Below are 26,514 nucleotides of genomic sequence, written 5' to 3' on the forward strand. Positions count from 1 at the left end.
AGTTGTTCCTACTGCAAATTTAAGACAGCTTATAAAGGAAAATTAAATGGCCACATTAAAGGTAAACACACATAACAAACATTCTATACTTGTTCCGATTGTCAATATAAGACAGCTTATAGCGAAATAAATAGACACAATACAAAACATACTGTAAAACAAGTGTGAAAGTCCATATAAATGCAATGCACACTAAAAACAGTGTTATCGTTGTAACTATTGTAATTATATATCATATTATTATTATTATAAAAATTTACGTTTACATATTAAAAATACACATAAAAAACAAAATTAACACAAAGGTGTGACAACTTGTGTAATGTTACGCCTATTTTGTAAAATTACTTTTAGAGTTGAGGTCGTCGTATTACATTATCACAGTGTCATCAAGTTCTGCTACTCAACACGTAAGGCTTGATAATTAGGCCGCGCGTGGGGAACAAAGTGTCATAAGACTTGATTCCCTCTAACTACTCTGCCGCGATACAACGTGATGTTAAAAAGTTCTGATATAAGCGCCACATTGTCTAAGGTGTAAACAGACAAGGGTAATTATTTAAAGTAAATATCACTGTATCCCGCATATAGCAGTATAGGCAAAGGAAATCTGGAAACCTAGTGTCAAGACACTTCATTGTGTTGAGTGGCGGAACATAGCACGGCGCTCTGCCACGTGACCAGAGCGAGGAAGATGAAAATATTTAATTAACTTGAGTGGGGATCGACTCCACAATCTGTCGTGTTTACAGTCCACACACGCTTGTACCTATACGTCACGATTACCCTCTAATATATTTATTCTTTCTTTAATTATTAATTAAAATTTTGTATTATTTATTAAAGTGGTACCTATATATTGTATTTTTTTTACTAGCAAGAAAGCATGTTTTTCGTTTAAATTTAATAAATATATTTTAATTATTTTATTTATGTCTTAAATAGTGTAAAATGAACAAATTCCAAATAAATATTAAATAATAATTTTAACAGCAGGTTGCTATGTGCTTACCATGCTGTGTGCGGAATACAGCGTGAAAATGATTCAATTTAAATATTTGGATATGGACAGTTTAAAGATACCTCTTTCCAATAAATATATTTGTATATAATATAACAGTAAAATATGTACGACATAACAGTTTAATTGCTTTAATAAGAAACACAAAATAATAAAGCAAATACACAAAAACATAAAAGATATTGATTATAATTATAAGAAAAAAGGTAAATAAAATTAAATCCAGGGCTCCCAGCCTGATCTGGTAACACTTAATATCCTTTGATCAGTGCTTTGCCGGAACAAACTTGACACCTGTAATAATAAATGAAAATTAATAAGAAAATGAAATCGACCAAAAGAATAGATTTTTTTTTAAATATATATAAATATATCCTGCAAATTAAAGATTACTTAAATTAAATAATTAAGTAAACTAAACACTTTCTAATATTATACATATTCCCTACCGGAAATACGTGGATACCCATATCTGGAAAACTACTGAACTAATTTTGATAAAACTTGAATTATTCCCTTAGTTGGTGAATATACTACATTTAATTCAAAAAAAATCACCTCCAAAAGACTTAGTTTGCGATAATTTTGTTTACATGTATACAAACACTTACAGAATTAACCACACGTGTTTGGACACAAATATTCGATTTCAATAATATCGTACCCCGCTAGGGATAAAGCGTGAAGCTATGTAGGTATGTATGTCTATATATCAAACTGATAACATTCTATCTTTGAAGTTGGTTAAATATTATAATGAAACGATTAGCTCACAAGGTTGTCGTGGCGCAGCGTAATAGAGTGGGACTATAAATACAACAGTTGTGGGTTCGATTCTCACTCAGGGGAATGCATTATTTAATTATTTAATTTCCTCACTCCGACAAGAAGACTAGTATATATAGAAGAGTAGTATAATATTAAGAACGGAGTGTCATAACACTATATTCTATCTACACTATATAAACACTCGACATACCTGTTCTTCGATACTATATTCAGTTTTCTTTTCAAAGTCTTGAAACACTTCCTTCAATAACTCTACATATTTTTCTTTATTTGGCATTTTGGAAACCGATAGTCTTTCTATAGTACAGTTGAAACTTATTTCCTTTCCTTGTATTGTATTTTGTATTTGATTGAACTATAACATAATAAAAAGAATTATATATATTTTATAAAATAATAAAAATAATTTTATTTATTATATAGGTTGGCTTAATCCTTAACATTGAAACAACTCAGTTTATAAAATTTAATCTTTTAAAATGAAAAACCGTTAAATGTAAAAATAAGCGGAAACTCAATTAAGCAAGTAAATATTAGAAAATTTCTCGGTTTTCATGTGGACCATAGTCTAAAATGGGATGAACATATACAGCAGTTAACTGCAAAGCTATCCTCGGCTGGTATGGTAGACATATGGGTCGGTCATCCGAGTTATTTACTCTCAACTAGTCGAATGTTATCCAAAATGGCTAAAACTGTTGGAGTTATGGGTCTAGAGATATATAATAGATTACCATGTGATGTCAGAAATGCTCCTAGTGTAAACATTTTTAAATACAAATTAAAGAAATGATTAATCGAGAAATCGTTTTATAGCTATAAGGAATTTATAGAAATTAATGAAATAAAAAATTGATAAATATTTAAAAAATGATAATAATCTTAATTTATTTAAATAATTTATAAAATACAATTAATATAAATATTGTTATGTTATGTATTATGAAATGACTTGTTCTTTTAATCCATGTATAGCTTGACTTGTAAATGTTATGACCAATAAATTATAATTACGATTAGCTAGATCTAATCTAAAACTAAATACTTCACTCCCCCGAGTGGAAATCGAACCTACGACCGTTCCGTTTACAGCCGCATGATTAAAATATTTTCTATTCGAAAATACTACAAAAATATATCCCATCCCATCCCATAATTGTAATTTTTTTTAATCGGGTATAATAAAAGCAAGTTAACTACCTTTCTTTTATACTGATCTCCCATGTAGGCCAGTGCGAGCGACAGAGTCGGCGATATGAAGCGGTGCTCTTCACGCACTCGGGACATCTTGGATTGTATATGAGCTTCTAACACTAAGACATATTATATAATATTGTAAAGTTGTGTCGGAGAGGTACAAAGCGTGACTGTAAACCAACTGGTTGTCCTCACTCGAGGAATTTTTTTAGTTAAAAGTGATATTTCTATTTCTTCGTTCTGGTGTTGAGACAAACGGCGGTGTTGAGTTCTATCATGAGTGATAGTTTCGAAGCAATGTCTTCAGAATTCGACAAGAAGTGGGGAACCGAGTATCTTAAAACTAGGCTCATCTGCTTACCCTGCTGTGTGCGGGATACAGCGTGAAGTTGATTTATTTTAAAGTACTTTATAAATTAGTGGCCTCCACGTGGTGTTGTAGGCTTGAACTATACAAATATTTATTGAAGTGTTTTTAAGCAAAAAGAACATAATAAATTATACAAAAAAACAATTAAAAAAATATTTGAAACATATCTAATATATCACTAAGAATAAGTGAAAATAAAAATGTTGTAACCAAAGTGAGGTTAAGTGAGAGATAAGACACTTTAAAAATATTATAAACAAACCTCGTGTATCGCATACAGCTAGCACGTTCCTCGTGAGTCTAGCGGGCGGCACATCGCCGCCATCTTGCAAGATGGCGTCGCAGTCCACGTGACACGCGCCGCCATCTTGTATACCGTACATCATGTTCTCTAAATGGCGGTCATCTAACTCTGTAAATTAAAAAAATATTCCTTTATTTTTTTTAGCTTAACTAATAAACAGCCTTTTTCCAGCCAAAAACTACATTACAATAAAAATAAATGACGATAGACTAGAAATTCGATTATGTGATAAAAAATATATTTACCAAACACGTAACTAAAGACGGTCATATCACTAACAGACTCGAGAAAGTTCCTCTTCTTATTGATAAAATCTTCTACGGTTACCGCAGTTTCTTCAATGGCGTGTCTTAAATAATAATAATTATATATAAGCTACGCAATAGTTCGCGCAAACAAAGTAGAGTAACTTTAAATTAACTGACATCTCTTCATAGAAATTAATATCAATTATTTTTTTAATTCAGATCAGAAAGAAGAAAAAATACGGAGACAAATAAAATAAAAAATTACGGAGACGGAACCTGTATTTACTTCGTGTAATCAATACATTACTAGTACTACCTCAACATATAAGAAGGTAACTTGTCACATAATCTCTGAAACTCCTCTAATGATCTCGTTGTATCTAAAATTAATTCTTTATCATTTGTCCTGTTTCTGATATCTGGTATGTCTGAAAATAAAAATATTTCTTATTATTTATCAATTAAATAAAAATCTTATCGGTGCGCAACGCCGCGCTTTAGCCTTAGTTAATGTCAGTACAGATAGATATAAATTAGGGAAAATAACGACATTTTTTTATAATCATTCTCCCGAGTGGGAGTCGAATTTACATCTGTCGTGTCTAAATAGCCTTATGTAAGTCCGGGCAGTCGTGGCGCAGAAGCACAAAGTGTGCTGCAAAATTGATTAGTTGTGGGTTTGATCCCCACTCGAGGAATTAAAATATTTATTTAAATATGTATAGAAATGAAAATATGTTATTTCTTTGCTCTGGTGTCGAAGCAAATACGGCGTTGAGTTCCGCACCCAACACGCAATGTCGTCAATATTCGGCGGAAAATGGGGCATGGGGTGTCTTAACACTAGGTTCCCTTTGCCTACCCTACTGTGTACGGGATACAGCGTGAAGCTGAAAAAAAATATAATGTGAAAGTTCGTGAGGATGGATGTTTATATTATTATAGCATGTATGTATAATTTATACGTCACAATAACACATAGGATACAAATTATGTTAATACGAGTATCTTCTACTTTTTTTAGTTTTACGCAGTATCCCGCTGGACAGAGGAAAGGGAACCTAGTGTTAAGACACTCCATTCCCATTAAGACACTCCGTTTCCATTAAGACACTTTCCGTTTCCCACTTTTTAGCGAATTCTTTGACGCGTTTGACTGACTTTGACGCTCAATCTCACAACATTTTGTGTATTTTACTATAAGAGAACAAGATTATATAATAATTTCATACCAATATTGTACTTATCAGTAATCATCTTTCTAAACGGCTCGTAGTTTTCAAGATATTCGATAACACAGCATGTGTCGCTCAAGGGCTCTATCTGAAATATAAATAAAAGTTTTAATATTTAAGTATATATGTATATACTTAGTCTGGCCAAAAATACTGTTGACATAGTGTTCCTACGAAAAAGGCGATAAAAGTAGTAAGGCAAACAATTCGAAAAAATCCTGTCCGACAGTAAGTTTTTATCTCGGGATATCAATCCTATCGGGACTTAGGACTTGCCGCTTATAGGAATCTGGTCATTTTTAGTAATAGTAAAGTGTGACTGAGCCATATTTTTGTGAAATGGCATCAAAACATCGGCACAAGTTTATCAAGATATCATTCTTCAGAAGGTTGTTAAGGCTCTTAACAACAACATATTACATACCGACAAGTAATGGTTCCATCTAATCTTAGAAACATTTTCAGGACTTCATCAGAACTGAAGACTGACCGTCATCTAGTCCTGAACCACGGGATTATGAGTTATGGTCAAGTATGATGGTTTGGAGTAAAGCTAAACTAAATCACTCATCAAACAGCATCTAAACGCATGAAAATTTACGAGTTCCTAAAACTATTTATACGATTGGCAGCCTTTAAAGGACTGAATATAAATATAATTAATATAAAAAAAAAACTATATTTTTTAAATTATTTCTATTCAGAGAAATAAATAAATTGTTTTATGTGTCTGGCAATCAAAACGTTGAATGCCACGTCCACTCAAAACATATTGTCTTGAATTCGGGCTTAAGGGTATTTTAGAACGTAGTATTGTTATTTTTTAAAAACGTAGTATTTTGCCACTATATATACTCTGCTGAATGTTATGAATGTTACCCTATACGAGTGTCGCAATTCTAAGGCGTGGTTAAGCGCCGTCGCGGCACAGTGCTCTCGAACCCGCGTCCCTCGTTTTACAATACAGCGGAGTCTTCTGCCGTTTGACAGGCGACAAGTAAGTATGGCGGGGCGGTTGAGCGTGTTTGTCACTATTTGTATCTGAAATTGGAATAAATAAAACGATGGAAGTGGGTTCGATTCTCAATTGACGAATAAAATATTTATTATTTTCGCTTCCTCGCTCTGGCCACGAAACACAGTGCACCGTTGAGTTCCACCAAACTTAGGTTATAAACTAAAATATTAAAAGATTTAAAAAAAGCGTGGGTCAATGAACGCAGGTGGTGGGTTCGATTCTCACTCAAGGGAGCAAAATTCTAATATTTTAATTTTTTATCGCTCTGGTCCAAAAACAGAGCGTGGTGTCCCGTCCCGCAACGCCTTCAAAGTTTGGCGGAAAGAGTGGACCAGATAATGTTAGCACTAGATTCCCTCTGCTTACCCTGCTGTGTTCGATCGAGCTGATTGTTACAATTTATTATAATATTCATATCTAAAATATATTTAAGTAAATCTACCTTCTCGTCGAAGCTAACTACTGTCACTCCACGTGGCAGCCGAAGCAGCGTGTTCAGAGCATCTCGCATATCTTCTATCTCTGTCGCACTCGCGAGGATAGAGCACGTCTGAGAGAGACTGACATACGCCCGCGATTGCTCACACTGAGATATAGTACTCGTCAGTAGTTCCCTTGATTTTTCTTTATCTATGATGGAAAGTTTTGAGTATATTATCCTACTTACTTATAAAGATGAATATTTATTCCACTTTCAAGCATAAATTACTTAATGGATGAAGAAGAGACTTGTAAACCAAAATAGCACATAGGCAACAGTTTATGTAAACATTTAATTTTTTTTCAGCTTCACGCACCCTTCACCCCGCATATAGCAGGGTAGGCAGAGGCCACGTAGTGTAAGTACTCGCTCGTTGCAAACATTCTGCTGAATTTTTGAAGCACTGGATTTTAAGTGGCGGAATTCAACGCCGCGCTTTGCCTTGCTACCACAGCGAAGAAACGAAAATATTAATAAGTAATAATAAATAATCAATAATCATTCCCCCGATCGCATCGAATTCACAACCGTTTACAGTCACTCGCTTGTTCCCCTGCTGCCTGCCTGCGCGGCGGTCTAATTTAATTTAGTTTTGATAAAGTCTAAGACATATAGTTAAATTAAAGTGTCTGTCTGTAATTTTAAAATAACCAAATATAGGAATTAGTCGCATTTTTTAAGTGCATAAGACTTACTTACCTTCAACCTCTTTTTTTTACTTACCTTCAAAGTTTATGCTGTATAAATTCCCTTTGAATTTATTCAAAATTTGATAATCTGGAGACTGTTGAGCCAAATCGTTTTCAAAAATAGTTTTTTTTAAATCACTTATTATTTGTTCAAATGCTTCAATATCTGAAAATGTTGATATTATTAGCATTTTCACGCTGTATCTTGCATATACCAGGGTAGGTAGCGAGACCCTTGTGTTAAGATACAACTGTTTAAAAAATAGACATTTCCTTATGAGATTCGAACTCAGTACCATTTATATGGTATCATGTAACAGTATATCACGAGGACGGCAATTTATTTACATACAAATCTTTTTATATTATCGGAACAAAGAAATTGAACTTCTTTTTAGTTTCACACTGTCTACCATAGATCTTTGGGGTCTATGGTTAAGTCTCTCTGTTACACGAACTCGGTTCGGAGCTTTGAGTTCTTAACAGAGAATAATCAAATCCCTTGTGCGCAAGACTAACCCACAACTGTCGCGTTTACAGTCACACACTGTGCCACACCGCCACGACGGCCTCAATAATAGTAAATAAATTAGCTTCACTATGTATTTCGCACACAGCAGGGTACGCAAAGGGAACCTTGTGTTCCCCATTTTCCGCCGAATTCGAGAGGAACTTAACGTCGCGCTTTGTCTCGACACCAAGGAGAAAAGAAGTGTTGCGTGTCCAAGTTCCCTCTGCCTATCCTTCTAACGTGACGCTCAAAAAAATTAAAATCGATTTCATAATCTCTGTGCGTTCTTTCTTTATTTATATAAAAAAGATCTCACTATTAGCATTCAATAATCGTTGACAATAACTATACAACAAATACTGCGGGTCGCCAATGAGTGCGAAGTGACGCTTCACTCTGTCCACTTTGTTTTCGTCCAAATATGTCCACAGAGAGTGAGTTCCGCAGAAAAGGTCTCGAGAACTTACCAATCGATCTAAAGAGATGCAGTCTAGATCATTTATTATTAAAGAAAACTGAAAAAAAAACATATAATTTAGAAAACCGTCAACAGTTGCGGTTCAAGTCCCGCTACGTTAAAATTGTTATACGTTTAATAAAATACTTTTTATAACTTTAGAGTGAAATTACACTTTAAAGATTAAAGTTGTAAATATTAAAATATTGTTAACAGTTATTTTTTTTACAAAAATGTGGCTATTTAGTTACGAGTATTTTCAATTTTGGCGGGTAGTCGTACAAAATATCTTATTTGAGACATTAAAAACAGTGCGGTGGACGTGTCTTGGTCGCTCTGAACTTAGACTTTCTTATCGTTCGCGGGAAGGGAACTTCACACTGTCAGCTTCAGACTGTATCCCGCACACAGCAGGGTAGGCAGAGGGAACCTAGAGTTAAGGCACTCCGTTCCCGACTTTCCGCCGAATTCTGAAGACATTACGTGTTGAGTGGCGGGCTTCAACGCCGCACTTTGCCTCGATACCAGAGGGAAGAAATGGAAATATATAGGAAAATATATATTTCAGTTTCTGTTAAGTGAGGATCGAACCCGCAACCAGTCGGTCGGTTTTACAATCATATTTTATTTATATAATCAAAAGTAAGAAAAATTTAGAGCGTTACTGTAGTACACAGCAAGCTAGGCCGAATTCTGGAGGCATTCCGTATTGAGTGGAGGCACTCAACGCCGCACTTTTTTCCGATACCAGAGCGAAGAAGTTAATATATAAAATATTTCATTTCCTCGAGAGCGAATAAAACCCACAATCTGTCGCGTTCAGTCACACGTTTGTGCCCCTGCGCTACGACTCAATATATGTATACACATCTTACTATATGTTATGTTAATGTTATTATATTTTTACAAATGTCACGCAAAATGTACTGAATGGATTTAGATGAAACTTTACGGTAATATAGCTTATACATCAGAATAACATATACGCTACAATTTATGAGTAGATTTTGTATATTTTGGTTATAATATTTCCATTTTCTTCGTTTCATAACAATAACTTTAAGCCGCGTTTGGTTAGCTAGTACAGAATAAAGAAAAATTACCACATCAAGAATATATTTAGTTTCCGTTTGCAAAACTGTTCCAAAAGTATTAACTTTATTAATAATAATATTTGCTAGCAGTCTGCGCCTTCTACCTATATTGAGCTGAACATAAATGGATAAAACTCTTCCCATTGCAAGGTAAATTGAATTACCTAAAAATAAAAAAATGTATAAAAAATATATTTCCACAGATTTTATATTATTTTATAGTTATTATTGTTTTGTTTAACTTTTGTTTTAGCTACACGCCGTATCCCACATATAGAAGAGCAGGAGGAACCTGGTGTTGAGACTCTCCGTTCCCCACGCACCACCCAACTTTCGAGTCATTGCGTGTTGAATGGCGCTGCGGTTTGTATTACCACCAAAGCCCTGGAAAAGTGCCATATAACACACACATTCACGACAACTATTTATTATTTTTAATTTACTCACGATGATTGTCATTTTCAAAATCACACTGATCTAAAAATGTCATGAACAGAACACACATAGGTTCTAAATGTTTTTTATAATCCGCCGATACTTTGATTTCCTTTGATTTTTCGATTTTTGCCAAAATATCATATATATGATTTTTATTCAAACCTGCAATATAAAATAAAGTTCCTATTAACTTCAATTTGTATTCTGAATATGTTTTTCTCTTAAATCACGTTCATTCACGAAATCGAGCCGGTGAAGTTGAACGTTGTTTAGGTTTATTATAAAAAACAGGTAATTGCTTAAAATAGAATGAAAGGAGCGCAGACGCTTCCATTCTCTATATATAATTAATATATACATACATTTTAAGTCACTTCTGATTTGCATCCTTACTAAGTCAATTTTGATAATGCTTTCGTCTGACGACATTTCTAGAAACTTAGGTACATATGTATCTGAAATATAAAGATAAAATAAAAATAAATAACATTAACACAAATTACATGAATTAAATTAAGTTAATTAATATAAGAATGCAACGAAGCAGAAATTGAAAGTCAGTTGAATTTCAGAAAAGACAGTGCCATAATAGGAGCGTCTTGGTCAAAGAGGCGCTGGTTCCAATCCTGCTATTTCTGAAAGTATTTACATTTTCTTAGTATACACTGTAAAAATACTAAAAAGAAGTTAACTTTAACAGTTATAAGTTCGATATTGATAAGATGATTAATATGATTGTATTTTAATTAATTACATTGCTCTGAACTGGCAGAACAAAGCGCGGCGTTAAGCTCCACCACACAACACTCATTGACAGAAAACTCACCTGCAATATCCAAAGCACTTTGGAGGCCGTCTATATTGTTCTCTTCTAAAGCTATAGATCTAAGTGCATTCAGTTTTAAATATAACCATTGCAGCATCTCACTTTCATATAAGTCACTGAAAAAAATGTTAAAATTAGTAATTACTAAAAACATGTTATTTATTTTTATCATTATCCTCGCTCTGGTAACACGACAAAGCGCGGTGTTGTCTTCTGTCACTCAACACGCAAGTTCTCAAAAAATTCTCCACGTACGCAGCTCGAAGCAAAAAGTCAGAATCTTAATATATCTATTTAATTAGTAATTTCCAAGGTTTTTTAAAATCATCAAAATTACATAGAAATAAACCAGCTATATTTTTTGAGTTTCACGCTGTATCTCGCATTTCCACTTCGTGAAATTCTGGGGCCACTGCGTGTTGAGTGGCGGAATTCAACGCCGTTCTTTGCCTCAACAGCAGAGCGAAGAAATCATATATTATTAGTAATAGGCGGTCTACAAAAAATAACAAAGTATTCGGCTTCACTGGTAAAATTTACACAGATATAATTAGCGGCGTGGCGAGTTATAGTATCGATACACTCACGTAGTGGTCTTGCAGCAGTGTAGTACCTGCTGGTGTATCGCTGTCTCGATCGCGCGCGCACACCACGCTACGGCGTGCGAGCGAGACAGAGCACACGCCGCCTCACCCGCTGAGGGACACATTGAGGAGAGATACACCGATCTGGAATTAGGTTTTAATTACATGTTTAAAATATTGTGAGGCCATTGTGGTACAGCGGCACGGTGCGCAACTGTCCACGCGACGGTTGTAGGTTAGATTGCCTTGAGGGGAATGAAATATTTAATGTTTTAATTTCCTCGCTCTGGTAACGAAGCGTAATGTTGAGTTCTGTCTCGCAACACACAGTGTTTCGAGAGTTCAGCGATGCGTGGGGGAACCGAGTGCCATAACATTAGGTTCCCTCTGCTTACCCTGCTATATGCGGGATACAGCGTGAAACTAAAAAGAAAGTGTTTTAACAATGTTATGTATGTATGTACGTACCTCATCATAACTCTCGCCGCCCACCGCGCCAAACAATCTGATGACTGAATATCGCTCAATACAATTTCTTTTGTTTGTAAACCATTTCTTATTTCGTTCCAAGTAGAAATCTCCGCTACCTAAAAACAAACACCAGAGGAGCTACAGGTGTGTTAGCAGAACTCAATGCCACGTTTTGCCTCGACATCAGCAAAGAAATGGAAATATAAACGTAAATACATATTTCACTTCCTCGAGTGGGGATCGAACCCACAACCGTCGCGTTACAGCCGCACCCTTGTGCCGCTACGTCAAGTGGGCCTCAATGTCACAACGGCGTCAGTATCATTTTAGTTCGTACAAAATTCTTATTTTTTTACATATGTATATATATTTTTAAATATTAAAATAGAAACATACTTACAACTGACAAATCAAAATAGTTTATCGGCGTTTTATAAACGTCATACGGAACGACGACGCTGTTGTCATTTTTGTACGTAGATATCATTGCGTTTAACCACATTGGTGCTGAAAGTTAAGTAAATAGACCCAACCGACTTCGCCAGCTTATACTTATTGTTATATTATATCTAAATTATACAAAATGATTATTTATATCATTCTGGTGTATAAGCTTTATTACTGTAAAGTTTCATTTAGGTAAATCCGTTCAGTAGTTTTTGCGTGAAAGTTGGACAAACATCTAAACACACCAACTTTATATTAAATGATTAAATAATATTTAAAAACAAGTAGTTCGTATCATTTGATAACCTTTCCTAAATTATTAACTTAATATAATTACTTAAACCAGGCGGAGAAGTAAATATATATTTTTTCACAGTTTCACGGTATTGTTATTGTATACAATAACCGTTTTTTTATCCTTCGGCTGAAGCCTAACTTTTTAATGTATAGATATTGTATTCAAGCGGGCGAAGCCGCGAGCAGGTCGCTAGTCTTCGTCGTCGTTCGGAACCGTCGCCCCAAGAGCACAATATAATTGAAAATATTTTTAATAATTAGTACAATTATAGTATTGAACAATGTTTATAGATAGGTGGGAACTTAAGTATCTTTCAAAATGTAAAGAGTTTGGCATATGGAACACATAAAAAGTTTGATCTAGTTCCGTACAATCTACATTATATTATACGCGGGTAAGCAAATAAACACGCAAAAATTGCAAAAAAATACTTAAAAATATTGAATTTACACACACATACACTTTTACTATTGTTCTGCAAAGGCGTAATTTACCTTGGAACTGTTCTTTAATAATAATATTTTTAAAATTTTCCGTAGTGGTCCATAGGCATGGAAGGTCATCTTTAACGTTTTTCTTTTGCCGTAGTGTCAAGTCACTCCAGTTGGATAGTTTACTAAATGAACACATTAAATCTGTAAGAAAAGGTATAAGTTATTGCTGACCCACTAGCGGCTTCGCCCGCTTAGGCTTATTGTTATATTATAGTCTAATTATACAAAATGCTTTCAGAAATTTTGTTATTTTGATGTATACGGTTTATGTACTTTCACTTGAAATCTGTTCAGTACTTTTGCCGTGAAAATGGAACAAGCATCTATCCTAATAAACTTTCATATTGATAATAATAGTATGATATGTTTTAAAGTTTCAAAACTAGTATATACTTTTTTAGATTTACGCTATAGTAAACCTAAAAAGTAGTAGTAATAGGGCAAGCAGGGAGAACCTAGTGTTTTTTTTTGTAGTTTTTCCTAGTGTTTAAACCAGCTTTCAATCAAATTAAAGATATTGCGTAGAGGGCATTGTGTTAAATAGCGAAACCCATCGCCGCGATAGCATCTAAAGCGAGAAACAAAAAAATACCATTGCGTTCTAAATAAAAACAAACCTTCTATGGAAAATTTTGTAGAAACTTCTGACATATTTTCATCGTAACACAAGCGTAATCTGTAAAGTAATCATATTTTACAATAATAAAAAAAACATGTACAACTGAAACTAAATATCTTTTTGTTTCAATATTAATAGAACGATGAACGTATGAATTAATTAAATTTATTAAAAGAAATAAATAAAAAACATGTCAATGTATTCGGAAAGACTATTATTTATAAAGGTCAAGCCTTTATAAATAATAGTCTTGCGTCTCCTACCATCAAAAATGTGTGTGCGAATACGTCGCCGTTGCACCAGATGAGAGATGTATGTATGAATGTCTCACCCTAAATTGAACTGCTTGAGCCCTTCATTATGTAATTTATATTCTTCATACAATAATTTAGTAAAATTTTCAATGTCGGTGTCTTTTGTTTGTTGCATTAGATCACTTATAGTGTTCTGTAGGCTGAAATATTAAATAATTTTAATAATATTTAATTAAATAAAGTTAGAACGAGATAAGAAACAAAACAGGACGTTTTTTGTTAAGGTGTAAGCCAAACAAAAATTGTATAGCTATCACTTCTCCCAAGTTAGACAGAGGGAACCTAGTATCACAGTTCCACGTGTTTGATACTAGTTTCTGTCTACCCTCCGTCTCAAAAAAAATGTTTAAATATACCGTTCACATCGCCATATATCAGCTGCTCTATTAATTTCCAAAGCCCAAGGAGACGGAACGAGAAGCAAGTCTACAATATTATCATCCATGTAATCGAACTCGGGATTTTTCGGATACACTTGCAAGAGCTGCACTGTGAGTGATAAAGCTACCTGAGGATTTTTCTGAAACAGAAGAAATTTTGGATTCACATTCTGTTTTACTATTTATAGCCCGCAAATATTATGTTTTATATAATGTTTAGTGTTAAGTCATTATTTGTGTTTCATCGGAGCAAGAAAATTAAAACAATTCATGCCTCCGAGTCAGGTCGAACCCGGAACTAACTGTTCCACAGCGACTCAACGGTTTCATATTTCATATTTATTTAGTACAATAAAGTATATTCTAATACAACATAGTAATTTCTCAAATATTGGCTTTATTGAATGAAGCCTCGGACTGTATCTTTAATAATATAATATAATGAAAAGTTTGTTTGGTTGAACATGCTAATCTCAGGAACTACTGGATCGGTTTGGAAAATTCTTTTTGTTTTGTTCTCCTCTCATAGTCAACAGTACTAGTTGAATGTGTCTTGCCTAAACCTTATTTACAGAGCTGTGAGATAAAAGGTAAACAAACCACTTATTGGAGTTGATATAATCTATAAAAATAACTAAGGAGGTCCTGACTCGCGCCTGTCCGATTTTCATCATAGAGTGAGGCTTTCAAAAAAGACAACATAACAACAGTACTACTAGATGATTTAAACATATATGGCAAACTCTTTGTTACAAAAATTTTATATAAATACAAGAAAGCGAACTAAATGTTAAAGAAACTGTTTACTTTTTTCTTAAGCCCAAATGAATAGATTATAGTATTTTAATAAAAATAAAACATACTTTAGAATACTTTAGAATCATATCAATTCTTTCTTCTCTTGTAAGGTGTTTAGATACATCAGAAGAAGATCCTGAAAAAAAAGTGTTATAACCACTATACAATGTCAATTATACGGATTCTGTATTATCTAGCAGCAGTATACAGCGTGGAGATGATTTTTTTTTTTGTATTATCCGGACTTCCGGGTACTTGTAAATTATGTAGATGCGCGATATTTAGTTAAGAGACAAGCTTTAAAAAATGAGGAACATTTGTATTATTACGTTCTCAGTATCATCTTATACTTCCTTTCAACATATTCGACTATTCGGATATTTCTTTATGTTACGATTGTGCACAACAATTAACCCGGTTAATCAGCTAAGTAAGATTCATATAACTGACAAAACGTGACGTTTATTTATGCCACTCATTGCATAGTGTATTGAAAGTAAAGAACAAATGTTTTGGCTCTGGGTTTTAGTCTAAAAATAAATAATAACATAAATAAATTACCTTCTTCACGTGACTCAGATTTAAACCTGCACATGAACAAGTCGACCAATCTAACCAAACCCATTTCGGATTTTGATTTCGGCATTATAATCGTAATGTAGAAACATTCGTAAAATCTGTAATAAAATCTCTTTTAGTAAAATAGTTGTTTCAGTTCAGTTTTACATTGCAGTGTATATATAATCGTGTATGTTAGTAAATCATGTATCTTTAGTATACATTTAATATTTTATTTATTTAGTATAGTATTTAAGTACAATAATAAAGGATTATTCATGAAGAGCATTCATTCATAAAATATTAAATATTTGTAACAGGATAGACAGAAGAAAAGAATACAGAGTTAACACACTCTGTTCCCCACGGAATTGTGTGTTGAGTGGTGAGCTCAATGCCGCGCTTTGCCTTACTACCAGTTTGGCGATTAAATATTGCATTCTTCCTAGTGGAAATTGAACCCACAACCGTCACATCAAATCGTTAAAATCACTGAAAGAAGAAAACCATTACAATAGCTGAAAAAAATCTAAATGTACATTACCTAATTCTTAAATCATCATTTAGCAATTCACTTAAGCAGTAACTACAATTTCCTCCGAAGTTACTCAACGTTGCCAAAATGTTACGATGATCTGTATCGCACAGGAGGAGCGAATTCGATTCCCGTGCAGGTCTTTTAAGGGGCGGCTCATAGTCTGACTGCAGTTTTACTACAAAAAAGTTAAAATGAAATGAAATTATTTTATTTTTTTTTAGCTTCACGCTGCATAGCAGTGTAAAATTAGGCCTAGTGGTAAAATTTTGTGTGGATGAAGGAAAATGAAAATATATATTTTCTGAATGGAAATCGAACTGACGACTTTTATGTTTACAATCTGTGCCACAACGGTCTTTATTATTAAAATGTATATTGTTATACATCATTTCCAATTTATTTCATTTATTTAAAAAATGCACATATAAGGAAAAGTGGCAAAGTACGAAAAGACCTAATGTCAAGACACCCCATTCTTCAGTTATTGTTATTTATGTAGAGGAATCTATCGCCGCCCTTTCGTCTTCCAATAGTCTGGCAAATGAAAATGTTAAAAAGACCTGGTATAAAAAAACAAAGCGCAGCGTTGAGCGGGGAACACTCAACACGTGATGCTTTGAATATTTGGCGGAAACGGAAATCTTAGCATTAGATTCCCCTTGAGTTCCCTGCTATATGGGTAATACTGTGTGAAGGAAAAAAATCTTTAAGAAATTATAGTACAAAAAAACAGCTTACATTTCAAATATTCTATTATAAATTCTTCAACATGTTGATATAATTCCTTCTTGTAATTCTCTTTGAGAATAGCGGAGAGGAGGTTCTCTCTTTCAGCTACAGATAGATAACTTAAACTGGTTTGTGCCTATAATAGAAAAAAAAGAAAAATAATGTTTAAAATATTGTTTTGGTTATGTATTTGGTTTTGTTGTATATTTAATATTTTCATTTCTTTGGCGCTGGTAGCGAGGAAAAGCGTATAAGCTATATTACTGTAAAGTTTCATCTAAATCCGTTCATAATTTTTTGCACGAAACAAACATTATATTTTACAAACTTTTTAGCAGGATAAACATATATATATATCTTACCAGTTTCAATCCTTCAGAGCTTTTTAAGTGATTTACAATGTTTACCGCCTCTAGTATGGTGGTCACAGGTTCATTTCTAACATTTCGTATATAGGCGTCTAATATACGAAGACATTTTTGTTTTTCCCGGGCGGCCGGTACTTTTGGCAGTAGATCTTTTATTTTTCTGTAAGAATTACATATACAAATAAGCACCTGTTTTTATTAGAGTCTTTGTTGATTATATTATTGTCAACGACCATTAAAATATGAATAATGAATTCAAATTAGTTAAAAAAAATATTTAAAACTCATATAGTGTTTGGTGATATTGAATGTTTTTCTTTTAATTTATATTGTTTTTATTTTTTTAAGAAGCGGCTATACTATGTTCTTCGCTATAATATACTCCTCAAATATTCAACATGTGAAGGTTGTAAGTTCGGTATCACTCAGTTAATCATATGTTTCTAATAAGTGTTAAGTTGTTATTTTAAGACTAGTTTTCCTCATCGCGGGATACAGCGTAAATACTCACCTACAGTTATTATAATCGCAGACAGATGGACATCCAATTTGTGTGTAATATAAAACTTTTAAGTACTCCTTGACGTCATTTCTGTATAAACCTTGTAAAATTGATCGAAATCTGCAAGATTTTTTAAGCATATAATTTATTTTTAATTGTCACTATATTTAAGTTGTAACTCACGAGTCTAACTGTAAAAATGACGGTTATATGTTCGATTCCCACTCAGGAAAACGAATTATTAATTAAACTAACAAGAAAGTGGCCGTCGTGACATAAACTTGTAAACGCGACGCCTAATGCCTCAATAATTCGACCGAAAGTAGGGAACGGAAGTATCTTAATGGGAACAGAGTGTATTAACTCTAGAGTTAAGACAACCTATGTTCCCTCTGCCTACGCTATTATGTGCATGATGATGATAAGCCTGAGAACGTCGTGGCAAGTGGCAGGGGAATTAATGACAAAAATAACACCGTATTTCGGAGGCATTGCGTGTTGAGTGGTGAAACTCTGGTAACATTTGTTTATTCTAATTAAAATAAAACATCTCACTGCGTAAGCCACTGCTCTCGATTGTTTTCCAACTGTAGAGCCACACCAAAAACTTCGCACACTTCTAAGAAAGTTTGTTTATTTTCTATCAAATGTAGCAAAGATGGCACTAGCTCTTGTATATATTTGTTGCATTTCAATATATTCTTTAGTATATGTGTACATAGTTTTAGTTTATCTATAAAAAAGAAAATAATTAACCATACCACCGACACAAAAGGCTTAAGAAGTACTAATAACTATCAAATGCTGAACATATTTTTTGAATCATGACTAAGAACACTTTTAATTTAGTCATATTTCAAACGAAAAAAATAAATAATTCAATACAGGTTTATTCATTCGGGAGATACTGAAAAAAAAAACAGTATCACGCGTTTTCCCGAATAAAAGAAAAAAGAGAAAATTTAGTATTAAAAGACTCCGATCTCCACTCACCATCCAAGTTCAATAACTTGCGCGCTAATAGGCAGAATTAAAGCTGCGTTTCATTATTTTCATGTAGACTGTTAGTTCTTAAACATATCTTTCTTACCTCCTAAATGGTTCTTAAAACAGGACATATGTATTACAACATTTTGCCAAACATTCAATAACTTTACTAATCTGTCAATTAGCGAGTAATATACATTATTTCTCGTCCCGTGATGTATGGCTGTGTTTATTAAGAGACTTATTGTTTTATTTATACCTTCATTTTCAATGTTTTGGTGCCACAATATTAATGTATCGAGCTGAAATTAAAATGGTTAAAATTGTTAAAGATTATTGAGTATGAATTAAATTATTAACGTCATATAATATAGTCTATACTACGCCTACCTCGATAAGTGGATTAGCCAAAACAAAATTATAAAATTGAATTTAATTGAATTGAATTTAATTGCTGAAAAATCCATTTATTGACGAAAGTATCAGGTCAAGTATCTCAACTCTTAGTTATATATATTTTATTACAGAGACGCAGGTAAGTGCCATAGATAATGAGTAAAGTCATTTACTTACCACATCCACATGTAAATCATTGAATATATCGTCTTGCGTCGTGTTACCTAAAAGGTCGAGTAACGCCGGCTGCAAAGTGCTAGCGTATGCTTTCAGTTCTTCCTTACTGTTACATATTGCCTGAAAACACACATATTTTAACTAGGAAAAGCCAAAAGTAAGCAAAAGTGGGTAAACGCGAGGGTTGTGGGTTTCATTTATATTAAATTTATAGATTTGGTAACAATGGAAAGTGTCGCAGTGGCACACGCGTGTGACTGTTAACCAGGGTTCGATTCTCACTCGGTGGAATTAATTATTTAATATTTTTTCATTATCTTGCTCTAGTGACTAAGCAAAGCGCGGCGTTGAGTTCCGCCTCTCGATAAGTAATGTCTCGAAAGTTCGGCGGAAAGTAGGGAATAGAGTGTCTTAACAATAGATTCCTCTGCCTTACTACGGGATAAAGTGTGAAGCCAAAAAATATAAAATTACTAACCTGTGCCAGGAGCCATCTCACATTAATATGAATATTATTATTTTTGATAGTACCTTCCAGTGATTTCCTACAAAGTACGTCTTCAATACCATTGCGTTTGTTGAATAATGTCTTAAAAGATGCTATGCACGGATGACGGTTTATAATATTATCTTTTACAATTATTTCTTGAAATTGAACCTGTAATATCATTAATGTATGTATATATAAATATAAGATAATAAAATATGCTAGTGTGTTATAGCATAGCGCATAGTGACTTTATGTCATACATTATGTTTATTAACTTGTAATATGTCAATATGTATTTGTAACAATTGAAGATTTCGGACAAATAAAAGAGTTATAGAAAAATATTACATATCGAAACATGTAAGAAACTAAGAAAGAAAATAGCATTTTACTTTTGATCCTTTCGGTTTTTTAAAAGATTTCTATTTATTTAATGCATTTTATCCTTTCGCACGAGTCTGTAGAATGTTCAAGTACGAAAATAGTATTTTTTGGAATAATTTAAAAGCTGGAATATCATAATATGATGAGAAAAACACAAAAACATGACAATACAAATGACGTGACAACACATTGACATGATAACGCAGTGGTGACAATATATATAACATATCCCCTTCCCACATCCCTTATATGATGTTCTTCCTTATAAAGTTCCCTGTCCTCTTAGTGCTCAATGTTTGTTTATAAGTTTAAGATATAATAATATTAAACTATAAAATAACATATTTGTAAAATACTATTTACTACTAACCCATGTTCATGTATATATTTATTTTATGATTTTTTTATTTTATAGGTGAAGGCAACACTTTAACTGGACTCTTTTTGACATGCATTCTCCTATTGTGTAATTTAATCTCTTTTTTACTGTACAATCTCCTTTGTGTGTCCTCCATACAACGTGACATTGGCAAAGTGAATAGTGCTCAACTGGCACGCTCGAAGCGTCATAAATAAAGAACCGAACCGAACCGACAATGACATAACATCAGTATGGCACAGAAATACAATGCAATGACAACAACACTTACCAAGTCACAGACGTCGTCGCGCGTCAAGTCGTACATATAGGGGTCCTCAGAGAGAGTTCGAGTGAACATTAGAGTGCGAGCACTCGCCATTGTGAGTGTCGCGTTCGGCATTGAGTTACAAGTGGCGTGGCGGGTGATGCGCTGATTCTGTATCAAAGTTTATTATGTTATTATTTTTAAGCTCCACGTATATAGCAATATAGCCAAAGGGAACCTAGTGGTAATACTTTTCGCTTTTTCTTGCGCACTGCACATTCTTATTACTGGAGAAAGGATACACCAAGATACAACCAAGCCAGTGTTCCATACGTACCCACTGTTCCCTGATGGGTAATTCAATTTGTTCCTCATGTATAAGTTTTATCCATACGTTTGGTTCGAACAGTTTCCTGTAAACCGCCGGTCCTGGGTCCATTAGGCAGATGGCCGCCACCAAGCAGTTGTAGTTAGCACAATGGAACTCTCTAGAATTGATTTAAATTATTTTAGAGAATTATACTTATCAAGAAAGCGTATAAAAATTTGGACGTAACGGGATTTGAACTTGCGCCTCTTTGGGAACCGTCCAAGCGCTCTGACCACTAAGCCATACGTTCTCATCGAGCTACGTCGAAATTCTTGTATGCTTGTTACAACTTATTTATATTGTCTAACAATATATTAATAAGTATTTTTTTTCTTTTCTAAATGTGGAATAACACTAAAAATATTAAAAATAATAATTTAAAAATATTAATTTTTAAAGAATTATTAGGGGCCGTCGTGGCGCAGTGGCACAGCATGTGACTGTCAACGCGATTGGCTGTGGGTTCGATTCCAACTTGAAGAAATTAAATATTTAATACACATTTTCATTTTCTTGCTCTAGTAACACATAGCGCGGCGTTGAGTTCCGCCGCTCAACAGGCAATGCCGCGAGAATTCAGCGGGAAGAGGGAAAGGGAAGTAAACGGAAAGAAAGAAAATTTGAGGCCAGTGATGGCGCAGTGGCACAAGTGTGCGACTATAAGCTCGAAAGCTTGCGAGTTCGAGTCTCACTCGAGGGAATAAAGTAAATAATAATAAAATACCTGAAACTAGCATCTACTTTGTCACGCAACGTGTCACATAATTTACAAATAGTCTTCACAAAATCCTTATCTACGTTTTCTTTCGGCACCTACAAATAATATGATATAGTTATGGGTTCCTTTAATGCTTGAAACAATGTTTGTATTGAAAATGAATTATTCTATTAAGATACTTAGGACAATATTTGTAGATAATTTTATGATCTAAAACTTAAATTTTTAATTAAAGTGACCTGACTAAATTGTCTTTATAACGGTTAAGTAACAAACACTTTACATATAACATATTATTAACAAGTAAAACCTTGACCTTTTCGAAGATTATTTGTGAGATATTCAACGCCCTGACGTATTCTGAAACGCATTCTTCATACATACAGTGGTCGGCGGCGCGAGGAAACTTCTTCAATGTGGAAATTAAATCTTTGGAGATATTAGAAAAAAAAACTTCTACATCACTTGTTTTAGAGCTCCTGTTTGAACAAAATAAAGAGAATTAAAAAAAAGAGCATATAACGTAGAAGCTTCTTCAAAAATGGCTGAATAAATACTACTGACACGTTTGTTATGAAACATGGAAGATTCCCCGAATATACGATTTAGTTTAAAAATGTGACTTTCCGGGAAATTATAAACAAATATACAATCATACATATACATAAGAAATTTAACACACGTGCTTTGATGTGTGCTATCCTATATAAATTTCCATACACACGTATTACTCAATTCCAACTAAAATAATAACTATTTTTTTACAAAGGCATAAATGAGACAGCCACTGAGGTAATATTATTCTCACAAAGTAAGGGCAGAAGCAGCCTTGTAAGTGTGCACGGGGGAGGTGCACACTTTTATAGATAGAGAGATAGACACTGACCGCAGCAAGGGTACAAGCAGCCTCGTGCCGCATCGCGAGTGCACGAGCGAGAGCATTTTCGATCCCTCGCCGGCGGCTGCGGCCGTGCTCATATACATTTCTATGGCATCGTCCCACCATCCTTTTGTGTCGTCATCTGAATTAAAATATTTTTTAAGGTCACCTAAATTATCAAATAAAAAAATGCACGAAAAATACTTATTAAGTACTACCAGTTATACCTAACTATAGCTAACAAATAACTATAGTTAATAAAATAAATAGAAGAAGCGGGACGGTGCTTTATCATGACACATTTGTTTAGTCGGGAAGTAAATAATTTAAAGTAAGAAAAAATCTAAAAATGAAATCTGCGGCTAACATCTGGGCGGCCACAACTCATCGACCGTACTGTATTCTACTAGGAGTAGAACTTAACAAGGACATTGCTACTAAAATATCTGTTCATATCGGCTACGACTAGGAACCGTAGCCCGACGTGATAAGAAAGGGAAATTATGTTTATTTACATGTTTTAAAAAATATTGAGAATGAGGAATGGTAATAGGTATGAAATAATGCTTCAAAGTTCGCTGCAGTAAAGTTTTTACGTATACAAATACACTAGTTTTTGTTTCATTAAAAATAACCAAGTAGTTATGATTTTACAGGCATTTGAAGTTTGCAATAATTTCAAATGCCGCTAACAGTCCCGCGGCCGGCGGTGACGTCACAGGTCTGGCAAAACTCACTAGTCGCCAACGGTGATAGGAGATATCGCGCAGTACTCGCTTGTGTTTAGTGTTAATACAATTAATTAAAATGGATCAAGGATTCGAAAAAGGTCAATCGGATAACCTACCTGTAATAGATGGATTTATGGTTGCCGATTATTTATCGGAAAATAGTGATTTCGTCGCCGCAGTAATGCGAGGAGTAAAAATGCGAAGGTACGTTTTGTTGTATAACTAGTAATATTATGTCAATTTGGGGTATAGATAATAACTATCTTACGTTATTTTATTTGAAATTATTTATTTAAAACTGTAATGTGGGTTACATTACAGTTTTAAATAAATAGCTTACCTAACTAGTTTCATATTGTAGGTAACGCTATTTGCGTTAAAAGTACCAAACTTTTTATTCAAGTTCAAAGTAGTAAGATTGTTTTATAAGTGAAAATAATATAATAATAATATAACTAAATTCATGCAGTAAGTTGAGCATGCACAATTTTTTTTTAATGTAGATTTTTAATATTTTTATATATGTATATCTGAATATTATTTTTATTGTGATTATTGAAGATCGGCAAGAGAGTTATGGTCATGATGCGTACTATTGCGTGGTATTGCGTACGTATAAGTTAAAAGAGTAGGTTATGTATGTATTGCCAAATGTAGATTACAGCAGAACACCGTGCACGTATTAAACTATATTATTGCAACTTAGAATGCAATGAAAAGAAGCAATAAGTTTATACGTAATCTGCGAAGATTGTGCCGCCAGCAGAGGTGATTGTAAACATACCATGGCATTTATAATGGGCTACATCGTCGAAGCGACGAATCTTCAACAACTGCAACCGAGTCTTCTTTTTCTTGGCATTAATCCCGGCGTATTTTGCCAGGATCTGCCTTCCTGCTTAACTTACTCCACTTTACACGATCTGTAACGTCCTGAGTGGTTCGACCATTGGTACTCATGTCCTGCATCACGACATCCAAACACCGCATTCTTGGGCGTTCGGAGGTCTAGCTCCAGGGACAGGAAAGACATAGCAAGGAACTTGCATTCGACATAGTTCCTACGCCGGCGCGCAACGTTGCCATATCATCTTAGGCCACGCTCTTGGAGCTTATCCGCTACGTCATGGACCCCAAGACTACCTCGAATGCGTCAGACCGCATCATCTTCATTTCCGTGACGTGAAGCTCCTCAGCGTGCCGAGATAGTGCTGGCCAACATTCGCTGCCGTATAATAGAACCAGTCAGATGATGCTCTTATATATCAGCCCGTTGAGCTTGGGTGGTATTTTGCGGTCGCAGACCACACCAATAACCTCCCACCATTTGGCCCAGGCAGCGCTTATCCAGCCATGGACATCGTGATCGATGCCTCCAGACTCATGCATAACGGATCCAAGGTACTTGAAACTTTTCCAACTTAACGGCTGGCTCAGGACCTATAAGGACAGTGCCGGAGTCTGGGCTCCCTCAGGCTATGTATTCGGTCTTCGACACATTTTGTTTAAGACCGCTGTTCTCAAGCGCACCCTTCCAGAAGTTCACTTTTCGCTCCAGCATTAGTTGCTTCTCTTCAATGAGTGTAATGTCATCGGCATACATCATCAGCCATGGAGGCTGGTCCTGGATGTGAGCCGTGACAGTACATTACAATAAATAAGAACGAACTAAAAGCCGAGCCTTGGTATACTACTAACAGTAGGGGTACTGTGATCTAAAGGGTTTGGTATCGCCATCAGCAGTCCTAACCATCGCGAATCGCAAAGCGGGATCGTGGTACAAATCTCTGATAATCTCAAAATAGGCCTCAGGGATCACTTTGGATCGCAATGCCCTCCAAATACATTGACGAGGCACACAGTTAAAGGCCTTCTGCAAATCTAAAAAGGCCGCAAATCTAATGCAGAGCTCTCCTTTTTTTCCTGTATGCCTCCATCAAAAGTTCTGAGTAGTCTCTCCATTAAAGTACTCATTAAGTTTGTGGTAACGCCCAAGCCAAGCCAAGTGTTTTTGGAAAAATTCAAGCTTTCTAGTATCGATTCTACAATAAAAATAATCAAAGCTAAAGATTTTGGTACAACACGCCATGAAACCTAGCAGGATAGAACTGTTTTTTTGACAAAGTATTATCAAAACTTCAATATCTTAAAATACAATGCTCGCTATTACATTATATATGTGAAAAAAAAAGATTTTAAAAATATACCTATATATTATTTATTAAAAGAAACTAAATTTGTGGTAGAACGCCAGCTAAAGAAGAGCGCGAACTGCGAGTGAACGAAGACGAACTGACCGAGCGACTTTGCAAGACCTGTGACGTCACGCGAGTCGGTTATGGCCCGACGGAATCTCGCGTCGCGCGCTTACTTTAAACGACAATATCTCAAAAACTAATAGACGTATCAAAATAATTCTTTCACAAGTATTTTTTATTTTTAAAAGACAATACGATGAGCTAGAATTTAAAATTAGTGATTATTCTCCATTGACAAACAATTTAAATGTAAATAAAGATAGTGTCCGGCTTTGAGTTCTGCCACTCAACACGCAAAGCCTGCAGAATTTAACAGAGGAGGCGCGGCCTTGTCTGCCACCACAAACCCCAACATCACGAATTCCAAAAAAAAAAAAGAAAACGTAATATTTTAAAACTAGATTCTCTCTGCCCACCCTGTGCCATGAACATGAAAAAACATGAAATTGAAAATTTATTTTTTTCTATATAAAATGTCTTATACACTCACTAGCAGCCATTTGAGCAACTTGTTCCAGCACTTCTAAGTTATTTCTAGACAGAACGTCCAAGTACAGTCTGAAGCACGTGGCCGTAGAAAATCGCAGCTCGCTTACTCGTGAAGGGAGGTACGCGCGCAACACCGCGTGGAGACCACTAGGAAACACACATACATCAGTATGGGCTATGTGTAAACAAACTAACTAACTTCAGGGTGGAGAGGAAATCAAATCTGTGCA

General features: G+C 34.5%; 1 protein-coding gene across 1 annotated transcript in view; it reads right to left on the reverse strand.

The window, feature by feature from the left end:
* Positions 1–1,086: 1,086 nt before the first annotated feature.
* The window catches only part of LOC146538569 (uncharacterized), a 42,159-nt gene continuing 16,731 nt past the window's right edge, over positions 1,087–26,514 (reverse strand). Inside the window, exons 23-60 of the mRNA XM_085186514.1 lie at positions 26,286–26,431; positions 22,813–22,948; positions 22,243–22,405; positions 21,933–22,021; positions 21,176–21,326; positions 20,863–21,009; positions 19,817–19,996; positions 19,339–19,458; positions 18,869–19,067; positions 18,334–18,511; positions 17,788–17,898; positions 17,271–17,436; positions 16,918–17,044; positions 16,186–16,354; positions 15,645–15,760; positions 15,149–15,219; positions 14,262–14,425; positions 13,923–14,045; positions 13,590–13,648; positions 12,973–13,113; positions 12,134–12,240; positions 11,731–11,849; positions 11,266–11,406; positions 10,679–10,794; positions 10,215–10,307; positions 9,862–10,014; positions 9,424–9,578; positions 8,180–8,378; positions 7,387–7,518; positions 6,625–6,812; positions 6,044–6,205; positions 5,162–5,252; positions 4,246–4,357; positions 3,927–4,030; positions 3,640–3,789; positions 3,011–3,123; positions 2,001–2,165; positions 1,087–1,315 (exon numbers count right to left, since the gene is read on the reverse strand). Coding sequence (XP_085042640.1) covers positions 1,238–1,315; positions 2,001–2,165; positions 3,011–3,123; positions 3,640–3,789; positions 3,927–4,030; positions 4,246–4,357; positions 5,162–5,252; positions 6,044–6,205; positions 6,625–6,812; positions 7,387–7,518; positions 8,180–8,378; positions 9,424–9,578; positions 9,862–10,014; positions 10,215–10,307; positions 10,679–10,794; positions 11,266–11,406; positions 11,731–11,849; positions 12,134–12,240; positions 12,973–13,113; positions 13,590–13,648; positions 13,923–14,045; positions 14,262–14,425; positions 15,149–15,219; positions 15,645–15,760; positions 16,186–16,354; positions 16,918–17,044; positions 17,271–17,436; positions 17,788–17,898; positions 18,334–18,511; positions 18,869–19,067; positions 19,339–19,458; positions 19,817–19,996; positions 20,863–21,009; positions 21,176–21,326; positions 21,933–22,021; positions 22,243–22,405; positions 22,813–22,948; positions 26,286–26,431 — 5,134 coding nt within the window. The 3' untranslated portion in view covers positions 1,087–1,237. The remainder of the gene's footprint in view (positions 1,316–2,000; positions 2,166–3,010; positions 3,124–3,639; positions 3,790–3,926; positions 4,031–4,245; positions 4,358–5,161; positions 5,253–6,043; positions 6,206–6,624; positions 6,813–7,386; positions 7,519–8,179; positions 8,379–9,423; positions 9,579–9,861; positions 10,015–10,214; positions 10,308–10,678; positions 10,795–11,265; positions 11,407–11,730; positions 11,850–12,133; positions 12,241–12,972; positions 13,114–13,589; positions 13,649–13,922; positions 14,046–14,261; positions 14,426–15,148; positions 15,220–15,644; positions 15,761–16,185; positions 16,355–16,917; positions 17,045–17,270; positions 17,437–17,787; positions 17,899–18,333; positions 18,512–18,868; positions 19,068–19,338; positions 19,459–19,816; positions 19,997–20,862; positions 21,010–21,175; positions 21,327–21,932; positions 22,022–22,242; positions 22,406–22,812; positions 22,949–26,285; positions 26,432–26,514) is intronic.

The sequence above is a fragment of the Heliconius melpomene genome, chromosome 6 (assembly GCF_056956725.1).
Source record: "Heliconius melpomene rosina isolate 202511_hmr_F chromosome 6, ASM5695672v1, whole genome shotgun sequence".
NCBI lineage: Eukaryota > Metazoa > Arthropoda > Insecta > Lepidoptera > Nymphalidae > Heliconius > Heliconius melpomene.